General features: G+C 61.3%; 1 protein-coding gene across 1 annotated transcript; it reads left to right on the top strand.

Moving 5' to 3' along the window:
- The first annotated feature begins 906 nt into the window (after nucleotides 1-906).
- On the top strand, nucleotides 907-9407 carry BSG (basigin (Ok blood group)). Its single transcript, XM_027587067.1, has 8 exons — nucleotides 907-1060; nucleotides 6350-6506; nucleotides 7209-7291; nucleotides 7424-7560; nucleotides 7637-7913; nucleotides 8395-8419; nucleotides 8584-8645; nucleotides 8729-9407. Exons 1-7 carry the CDS (start codon nucleotides 994-996, stop codon nucleotides 8642-8644), a joined length of 807 nt encoding a protein of 268 aa, XP_027442868.1. The 5' UTR covers nucleotides 907-993; the 3' UTR covers nucleotide 8645; nucleotides 8729-9407.
- Nucleotides 9408-9996: the final 589 nt, after the last annotated feature.

The raw sequence follows: 9996 nt of genomic DNA on the forward strand, positions 1-9996 counted from the left end.
TCGAGTGGTGCCTGTCTGGCTGGGTTGGTAGAGCACGCAACTTTGGATCTCAGGGTTGTGAGTTCAAGCCCCACCTTGGGTGTAGAGATTACTATTATTATTATTATTATTTTTAAAGATTTTATTTATTTATTTGACAGAGAGAGACAGAGAGGGAACACAAGCAGGGGGAGTGGGAGAGGGAGAGGCAGGCTTCCTGTGGAGCGGGGAGCCCCGTGCGGGGCTCGATCCCAGGACCCTGGGACCATGACCTGAGCCGAAGGTAGACGCTTAACCGACTGAGCCACCCAGGTGCCCCACTATTATTATTTAAAAATAAAATCTTAATGAAAAATAAGTGAACAAGCATTTGTTGTAAAGCGTGGTTTTCCAGACAAAATGCAGTACAGCCAGTTAATGTGAATTTCAGGTAAATAGCGAGTGCTTTCTTGGCACAACCATGTGCAGATATTGCACGGGATACTTACGCGAGGAAATGAAGTTCAAATTTAACTGCCATCCAGGTATTTTTATTTGCTAAATCCGGCAGCCCGCCGCAGCCCAGGACACACAGCCCACCTGTTCACAGGGATCCCGACCCCTTCAATGTTTTTCTTCTTCTCCGTATTGTGACAAAATACACATAATTTAAAGCGAGCATTTCAACCACTTGGGAGTCTACACTTCTGTTCTGACGTCACACTCTGAGAGGCTGCAGAAAGGGAGGAGGGGCCCAGCGCCGCCCTCGCAGGTCCCGCCCCCGTTTCCTAGCAACGCAACCACGCCCCCAGGCAGTGGGGCGTGGCCATCAGGGTCACGTGGGGCCTCTGCAGGCGCCCGCTCTCTCCAGCGCGTGCGTACGTGCGTCCGCGCGCGTGCGCGGGGGGGGCCGGCGTGCCGTGCGCGTCCCCGCCCCTCGGCGTCGCCCTGCGCGCGCGCGCCCGGCCCTCCCTCCGGTTCTTATAGCGCTGCGGGCGGCGGTTTGGCGGCAGGGACGGCACGGACGGTGGCGACATGGCGGCTCCGCGGCTCGTGGTGCTGGCGCTGGCGCTGCTGAGGGCCGAGGTCGGCTCCGGGGCAGGTGAGCGTCCCGCCCGGCGGGGGTGGGGGCGGAGCCGGGGCGCGGGGGCCGGAAGCCGGCGACACTGGAAGTGGGGGTCCCTGGACCCCGACGGCCCGGGCGCGCGAGGGGACCCGGGAGCTGGCCCGACCCCTGGCCGAGGGCACCTTCCGCCCTCCCCTGGGAACCGGCGGCCCCTCGCCCCTCAAGCCCCGCGCCGGCCGTGCCAGGCCGAGGGGCGCGGCGGAGAGCCCCCGGGACTCCCGCGCGGCCCCGGCGAAGCCTGTGCGGCCTGGAGCAGCGCCCGCCCGGGCCCGGGGCTCTCCCCTGGCTAGCGCGCTGGTGCCCTCGAGAGGACGCGCGGCGGTGCCCCTGCAGCCGGTGGGCTCGCCGGACCTGGAAGGGATTGTCATTCTTGGCAGGATTTAGGTCCCGTGTCGTGCTCCGGGGAGGCACCTGCCCCCCTGGTGTCGGCCCAAACACTGAAACCCTTGGAGGGAAGCCAGCGCGCTCCGCTTCCCCTGATGTCCGATTTCAGAGGACAGAGGGAGATGTCCACCCCTTCCTGTTACAGGAGTGGAAACTGAGGCCCAGGTCGGGAGGGGACATGTGCCAAGGTCGCCATGAGGTCGCCTTGGCAGCCCGGTGTGGAGCGGGAACTGTTGAGAGGGTTGTTTTTAGCCCCAAACAGCATTTATTTTCCGGAGCTCTTCACAGGAGTGGGCAGTGTTTTGGGGGTGGACAGGTGTGGTTTGGAGAAGGCTCGCTGGAAAATGGATTCAAGCGTGTTTTTCAGGGGAAAGCAGCACAGCCTGTCTGTCTGTCCCTGACAGAGATTTTCTTCCTGTGTTGCGACTTCCCGTTTTGTTCTTGGTTAAAGATTTCCAGTGATGGGCAGGTAGGGAACAAAGTGCGGAGCAGGGTCTGGGGCTCCTGTGGGAGGCCTCTTGTGGAAGCTTCACCTGCTCACTCCTGACCCACTTGAAGGTCTCAGTTGGCCTCTCTCCTCCTCCTCGGAGTCAAGATGGCAGTTTACTGAATGCCTCTAGGCGAGGGCCTTGGCCCCTAGCCCGCACCCTGCTCGCTGTGTCTTCCAGCGGATCTCTGGAAGACTCCGATAGGAGCCCGCAGCAAGATGAATGTGGAAGATAGGCTGCTGTTTTTGGCAGCTTGAGCCTTTGCAAATAGCTCTCGGTGGCTGGAGGTGGTGGCCACGGGCGGGCGGCCAAGGGGGTGAAGGAGGACTCTTGGTTTTCCTCTGCTGGTAGCACGGGCCCTGAGCTTGCTCCCCTCATCACAGGGTGGAAGCACTCATTCCCGGGCTCAGTGACCCCAGCTCCAGCCGGGAGACTGAAAGGACCCCTGCCACTGGGGCTTGGGGCTGCTCCTGCCCTCTCGCACACCATGGGGTGGCGGGGGAAGGACTCAGTTTGTCTGCACAGTGTCTGAATCCACCTGGGACCTGTGTCTGCTTTCTTCTTTCTCACCTTTTTTTTTTTTTTTGAAGACTTTATTTATTTACTTATTTATTTGAGAGAGAACAGAGAGAGAGAGTGAGCATGAGCAGGGGTGGGGAGGGGCAGACTCCACGCTGAGCGGGGCTCAATCCCAGGACCCCGGGATCACGACCTGGGCCGAAAGCAGACGCGTAACCCGCTGAGCCAGCCAGGCGCCCCCTTCTTTCTCACCTTTGACGGCTCCACATCTCCAGGGACTCTCAGAAATAGCACCTTTTTCTGCTGGGACAGGTGAACTCCTGATGGCGTTTGCCTCTCCCGTCCGGGTCAGCTTCCCAGAAACTCTTCAGGGTACTCTGCCAACAGTGGGTTTCCTCAACTTAAGCAGCAAGTGCCTGCCAGGTTGGCACCCGTGTCGGCCGAGGCCCCAGGACAGCGCCCTCCCTGGGATTGTCCTCGGCCCCACGGCCCTGGCAGGCCTGGTTGAGAGGGTACAAGTGGGCACCAGTTTGCTAGCTGGGTTCTGCAGGCTGCGGGTGTGGCCTGTCTGTGCCTCAGGTGAAGGGAGCAGGAAGCCCCCCCCACCCCCCACCCCCCGGCCAGACGGAGGGGCGGGTGGAGAGGCCCAGAGCCTGTGGCTGGCATCCCAGAAACGTTCTGTCGCTCCTCCTACCTGAGCGGAGCTGTGAGGAGGGTGGGTGCTGGCAGCCTCGTCCCTGCTCCTGGGCTGTTTACTCTAAGGCCTGCCTGGCCCCGTGCCCTGCCCGGCGGCCTAAGGGCATGGAGCAGGGGTGGCTGTTTTTAGATGAAGGTGACTTCACTTGAGAACCAGGGCTCACAGTCACATGGCCAAAACTGAGTTTTTACTTTTCGGGCTCTCTCCCTTGTTCGTCCCTCCTGCACCTGTGCTCTTGAGGATCCCTGTGAATTCCTGGGGTGCCCCCTCCCATCTCCGGGGCCAGGTGCAGTGTGCGTCGGTCCCCTGCTGTGTGTGACCCTCAGGCAGGGTGGGGGTGTCAGCCTGTGGCTCCTCAGACTCGGGGGTGGGGGCTGGGGGGAGGGGGTGGGGAATGCCCTGCCTTGTTCTCTCTCTGAGAGCTGAGTCCCCTGCTCCCCCCGGGGAGTAGCCCCCAAGCCTGTGGTGTTTGGGACACTTCTTTCTCCCCTAGGGAGGCAGGGTGCAGCTGGGACAGATCTGACAGCCCCTGGGTGAGGGGACAAGGCTACAGACACGAGTCCTGAGGCCTTAGAGACTTTAGAGGTGCAGGCCAGTCTGGGAGGAGGGCTGTCTCTGGCCTCACTTCCTGCCCTGACTCACCACTCCCAGCTCTGCACGGAGCTGCTCGTTTTGCAATCTTGGGAAATCGTGACTCCTGAGAAATGCAGCTCACTGGGAGGGGATCCTTCGGTCAAAATGGCGCTGCCACAGAAGGGTTTCAGCCCTCTTCCAGCTTCACGCCTCTGCTTGTCGTGGTGCGGGCCCTGAGTCCTGCGAATGGTCTCTGGGCTACCCCCAGTGGGGGGACATGAAGGTCTACCTGTCCCCAGGACCTTGGGGCGTGTGCCACCTTGCCCCAGAGCAGAAAGCCCGAAGGCTTCACGGCTTTGTGGCCGTAGCCTGAAGCTGTGAGCGTGTGTGCGTGTATGTGTGTGAGCTGCGTGCATGCACACGTGGGAGCGCACTCGCATGTCCATGTGTGTACACCTGTATTCAGGAGCCCACGGGGGTGGGAGGAGCCTGGGGCGCCAGAGAGGGGGCCTCCGTGCAGTTCCTGTCTGCCTCTTCCCCTGCCTGCCTGGGGCTCTGTGTCCTGTCCACCCTGGCCTCTGGCCTCACCTCTTCACACAGAGGCCGCCACCACCCCTCCCCCAGACTGGAAGTGCATCTGGGGGAGCTAGGGCCTGCGGGTGTTGAGTTCCTAGCGGGACGGGAGGGGAGCTGTCAGCCCACTGAGGACTCAGGTGCCAGGGACTTTAAGTAGGAGACAGGCACATTCTGCCTGTGAGTCATTCGAGAAAGCTGCCCCGCTGTGATATCCCTCCAGTAAAGATTGCCTGCTGCCCTTTTGGGTTTTCAGGTTAAAGTTTCTTTTTTTTTTTTTTCTTTAAGATTTTATTTATAGGGGCGCCTGGGTGGCTCAATTGTTGGGCGTCTGCCTTCAGCTCAGGTCATGGTCCCCGGGTCCTGGGATCGAGCCCCGCGTCGGGCTCCCTGCTCCGCGGGAAGCCTGCTCCTCCCTCTCCTGCTCCCCCTGCTTGTGTTCCCTCTCTCGCTGGGTCTCTGTCTGTCAAGTAAATAAAGATTTTATTTATATATTTAAGAGAGAGCAGGCACATGAGTCGGGGGTGGGGAGGAAGAGGCAGAGGGAGAAGAGGCAGATCCCAGGACCCTGGAATCATGACCTGAGCTGAAGGCAGATGCCCAACCAACTGAGCCACCCAGGCGCCCCTTCAGGTTAAATTTTCTTAGTGACTGACTGGGTGTCTGTGTGGACGACGGAGCCTGTTTCTTGTTGGTACTTCCATCTCCTGTTCTGATTTTTCACCCAACTTCATGCTGTAAGCGTCTCCCTACAGACTAAATGGGAAAAAGCTTACTGCCAATCGCCCTGAGGTGGCTCTCTCTGTGCCCAGATTCTCTGGGCATGGTCTTCTAGAAGGGACGCCTCTGGGACACATGAATTTGGGTGACAGATGCTACTGAGTAAACGAGGAGCTGCTAACCGTTGCACTGAGACCTCTCTGTCTGGGAGCCTGTGTCACAAAGTCCCCGCCGGTGGGCACGGGAGTGTCCCCACCACACCTGCTGCGAGCCCTGGGCTAGGGCTCTCATGTGGACACAGGTGGGCTTGCTGCTCAGCCTCTGGTGAAGAGGGTGGACCGGGGGTCCTCCTCCTGGTTCATTCTCACAGCTCCATCCTCCCTGAACTCTGGTCCCTAGGGGGAGCTGCTCCCGACAGAGGGGCCCTCCCCGGCTCAGGCCTTCCTGCTTCAGCAGGTTGCTCACCTTCCGGTTCTAAGCGATGTTCACATTTTGCTTCCTAAAGAAAACATCTCGAACCACTGGGGAAGTTTGCCTGGTTGGAAATTAAATGGAGGGGCCACTGGGGACGCACCAGTGGCGTCTGGGCCATCTCTCTCGTGGCTTTGTGGCAAGTGGGAGAGGAGCCCTTGACCTTCCAGAAGAGGGGCAGCCGGAGCCCCCGAGCCCCACCTCGGACGGCCTTGCTTTGGTGGGGGGGAGGGGGCTCCGCAGGAGCTTCCAGTGAGGGAATGGTGGCCTGGGCAGTGGTAGTTTTGTTTTTGTTTGTTTTTTGAGAGCGCGCACAAGCAGGGGGAGTGGGAGAGGGAGAAGCAGCCTCCCCACGGAGCAAGGAGCCCGATGTCAGGCTCCATCCCAGGACCTCGGGATCACGACCTGAGCCTAAGGCAGACACCCAACCACTGAGCCACCCAGGCGCCCCTAGATTTATCTTTTAAAAACGGAATTTCAGGTGTGTGCTGGGGCTGGGCCCAGCAGTCCATGGACCCAGTCTGGTCGTTGGCTTCTGTTCCCACACCTGAGACCCAGCTGGTTAAAACATTTCCTGACCAAAAGCTGCATCGAGCCCTCTGTACCGACAGGCGGCTCTTCAGCCCCGAGGCCCCTTTAGTGCAGCAGAAGGAGTCGGGTGTGATTCAGGCTTGTGGCTTCTCTCCTCTGGGAGGGTGCTCCGACAGTGTGGAGGGTCTGCGGTGGCAGGGCCATTGCAGGCTGGCTCAGGAACATGTGGGCAGGCAGCTTGGGGCCCTGGGTTTGGGTCCTTTCTTGCTCTGATCCCTTTGCTCACGTCCTCTCATGTGGTCCCCCCAGGGAGCGGGATCTGGACTTCTGTAGATGATATTGGCTCCAAGACACGGCTTACCTGTACCTTGAACCACAGCACCACTGAGATCATCGGCCACCGCTGGGTGAAGGGGGGCAAGGTGCTCAAGGAGGATGCACTGCCTGACATGAAGACGGAGTATGAGTGAGTGGGGCCCAGAGGCGGGTGCCCCAACCTGCCCCAGGGCCTGCAGAGATTCCAGACCCCCATTTCAGCCTGCGGGCATCACCCTTAGGCCCCTCCCTGCACCCCTCTTGCTCCAACATGTTGTTGCTGCCAACGGCCTCTGTGGTCAGTCAGAACGAAGGTTGGAGTCCGTTGGCTCGCTCTGGACAGGCATTAGACACGAGCTCTGCTCACACCCCCTAGCTGTGAGATGGCCAAGGCCCCGGATCCAGCCAGGGGCCAGGGGCTGCTGAATGTAGTGCTGGCCTCGGAGACCCTTCCCTTCTTTCCCCAGAGCACTGGCTCGGGTGGGCGGGCAGACTTCTCTGGGACTTCTCAGGGTTCTCCCTGGCCTGAGTCCCTGGCTTACTGAGGTCTCGAGCACTCCAGGCCGCCCTGCTCTGAAGCCTTGACTTAGTCGGTTCCTGAGCCAGCTGTAGAAGCAGAGTCCTGTTTGTTTCAAGGATGGCTGGGCACATAGGCTCATTGATGCAGGCCCCTGGTCATGGTGGGGGGACCGGTTCCATGTGTTGTCCCCGCACCTCCTCGTCCCTCCTGACTGGTCCTGGCTCCGACTGCAGTCGGTAGGAGTCACCTGCAGCGTGCTGTGGTGTGAACTGAACTTGGGACGGGACGGCACTTCTGTGCGTGCTCCGCTCACTGCCGTGCGTCTGCTTACAGGGTGGACTTGGATGAGCGCTCTGGGGAGTACTCATGCATCTTCCTCCCAGAGATGGCGGGCAGGACCAGAATCGAGGTGAAGGGTGAGCTTGGCCAGCCCTCGGGCGCATCTGGGGAGGGGGCGGAGGACACCGCCTGCCAACCCAGCAAGGCCACCGCTTAGGAACCGCCAGAGAGTGGGCTCAGGCTCCTGCCTTGCTCGGTCTCCCCTGTAGGGCTCCCCAATATCAAGGCCGTGAAGAGGTCAGAGCATGCCACTGAGCGGGAGACGGTCGTGCTGGGCTGCAAGTCGGACTCCTTCCCCCTGGTCAGCGAATGGGTGTGGTACAAGATGGAAAGCTCTGGGGACCAGGTGAGACCCATGTCTGCCCGGGGACGAGCTGGCCTCAGCCTCGGCCTCAGTCCCTACAAGGTCCACCTGCCCCCAGGTCATCAGCAACAGCTCCCACAGCAAGTACTTGGTGATGTCCTCGGAGACCAAGACGGAGCTGCACATCTTGAACCTGGACCTGGAGACAGACCCTGGCAAGTATGCGTGCAACGGCACCAACTCGGAAGGCACCGGCCAGGCCATCATCGTGCTGCGCGTGCGAAACCGCTTTGCCGCCCTTTGGCCCTTCCTGGGCATCGTGGCCGAGGTGCTGGTGCTGGTCACTGTCATCTTCATCTACGAGAAGCGGCGGAAGCCGGACGAGGTCCTGGATGGTGAGCCCACACGCCCTTTGCTCGCCGTTCGGTTGAGGGGGGCGGGGTCCCTGCCGGGGGGGGCTCCCGACCCAGGCCTCATGTGCTCCACTGTCCTCCCTCACTTGGCTGCAGGTGGGTGTCCTCCGCGGCCAGTGGCCGCCTTCCGCTGCTCCACCTGTGCTGGTGGTGGCTGCTTGGGGCCCGAGGCTTGTGGCAACCAGCAAGCTCTTGACTTTGTGCAGATGTTGCTCAGGAAGCCTGAGCTTGCCCTCCTGCCTGGCACCTGTGGGCAGGGCTCCCAGATGCCCCTCGGGCCGTGACCCCACACGGCTCGTTCTGAGGGTGCATGTCCTGGGGGCAGGATTGGCTGCCTGCATTTACAGTCAGGGACACTGAGGGTAGGGCCCAACAGGACCGGTGCCACCCTGCAAGGGGCCTGGTGCAGGGACCGCTCCTGATGGCCTGCCCTCTCCTTGCATGTGGCTGCGCATCTGCACAGATGAGGACACAGGCTCCGCTCCTCTGTAAGTCATGGCCTTGCTGGGAGGAGGGTGGGTGGGCCGTGTCCCCCGGGCAGGGCTTAGAGGACTGCCGGCCTGGGCAGCGTCCACTGTGCACGTGCTGGGTGGGCGTGGGGCCGCTGTTCCGTCCTCCTGAGCGCCCAGAAGCCCTCCGTCCTGTCCCCCAGGAAGAGCAGCGGGCACGTGAATGACAAAGGCAAGAACGTGCGTCAGAGGAACGCCAACTGAGGTGAGGCGTGGGGGGAGGGGAGGGTGCGGGGCCTGCCCAGCCGGCGTCAGGCTGGGCTCTGAGCAACCCCCTGCCCTGCACAGGCATCCAGCCTCCGTCTAGAGCAGCTCAGCGTCTGGTGTTTGCAGATCCTCTCAAAGGAGACCCGCCCTACGAAAGCAGACCACACCGTGGGTCAAATCACAATGTTTCTTTCCTTTTTTAAACTAAACTAGGGTTTCCTACACATAGAATTCTGTTCCTTAGGGGTTTTGTTTTTCCTTTTTAAACATTTTGTGAGCGCCTCGGGGGAGCTGTGAGCTTCCTGTGAGACCCCTCAGCCCGTCCCCTCAGCTGCCCCTGCCCACCTGACCCCTCGCTGTCCCCCCACTGTCTCCCACTTGTTCCTCCTCCCCCTTGGGCATTTAGCCTCCTAGCCCCTAGTGGGGGTTTGGAAGGGCAGGTTGGCCTTTTTCTGGGGCTCTACCTCCTGAGACTGCTGGGCCTTGTTGGGAGCCTTTGTGGAAGGTCACAGGTCGTGCACGGTGCGAGTGTCCTGCCTGTCTGAAGTGGCGCTGGCGGGGTGCCTCGGGTCTGTTGTCGTGCGTCAGGACAGCTCTGCACGCGGCTGCTGGTGGGCCCGCCCTGCCCCTGCCGTCCACACGCCCAGCTGCAGGGGAGTAGTCCGGCGACCACGCTGCAGAACCCCCTCCCCAACTGCCCCCCAGCACCCTGACTCACCCACCACCTGCCTGCTCACCAATAAAGAAAGGCCGACCCGTCTCTTTCTTCTTGGGCTCCTGTGTGCGCCGCCTGGGTCTTACAGGAGAGCTAGCAGGGGCGTGAGCGCCACGTGGTGCTGAGTGCTGGGTGCAGTTGGGCTGCATGGGGGTGAGGCAGGGCTAACCGGCTGGCCAGCAGTTTTGTTCCCAGGATGAAGGGTGAAGGTGCGTGGGGGGTGCAGAGGACCTCAAGGGGCCCTGTGAGTGTTCCAGAGCAGGGCTGGGCCCCCCCAGGACAGGCATCCCTCCCGTACCCACAGCTGCCTGGCACCCACCTGTCCCGGGCTAGAAGCTCCCTGCGGTGTGTGATGGAGGCGGGGGGGGGCAGCCAGGACCTCATGAGAGAGCCCCAGCAGGTGTCCCCAGTAGAACCAGCCCCTTGGGACTCCGCTTCAGCCCAAGAGGGGCTGGCTGAGGCCTGGAAAGCCATGGAGGTGGCCCTCCTGGCCCCCAGGAGAAGGGAGTCCCTGTCAGCTGAGCCCAGGCTGACCCCTGGAGCAAACTGGGCGACATGGACAGGGTTGAAGGGCTGGGTCATGCTCTAGGGGAGCAGGTGGGAGGAGGCAGGGCCTCGCCAAACTTGGGAGCTC

This window comes from Zalophus californianus, chromosome 1 (genome assembly GCF_009762305.2).
Source record: "Zalophus californianus isolate mZalCal1 chromosome 1, mZalCal1.pri.v2, whole genome shotgun sequence".
Taxonomy (NCBI): Eukaryota; Metazoa; Chordata; class Mammalia; order Carnivora; family Otariidae; genus Zalophus; species Zalophus californianus.

Excerpts from the sequence above, each read along its gene's own strand:
- BSG (XM_027587067.1), top strand. The coding sequence starts at position 994 with ATGGCGGCTCCGCGGCTCGTGGTGCTGGCGCTGGCGCTGCTGAGGGCC. Across the intron at positions 1,061-6,349 it reads CGAGGTCGGCTCCGGGGCAG|GGAGCGGGATCTGGACTTCT; the intron begins GTGAGCGTCCCG and ends TGGTCCCCCCAG. Across the intron at positions 7,561-7,636 it reads TGGAAAGCTCTGGGGACCAG|GTCATCAGCAACAGCTCCCA; the intron begins GTGAGACCCATG and ends ACCTGCCCCCAG.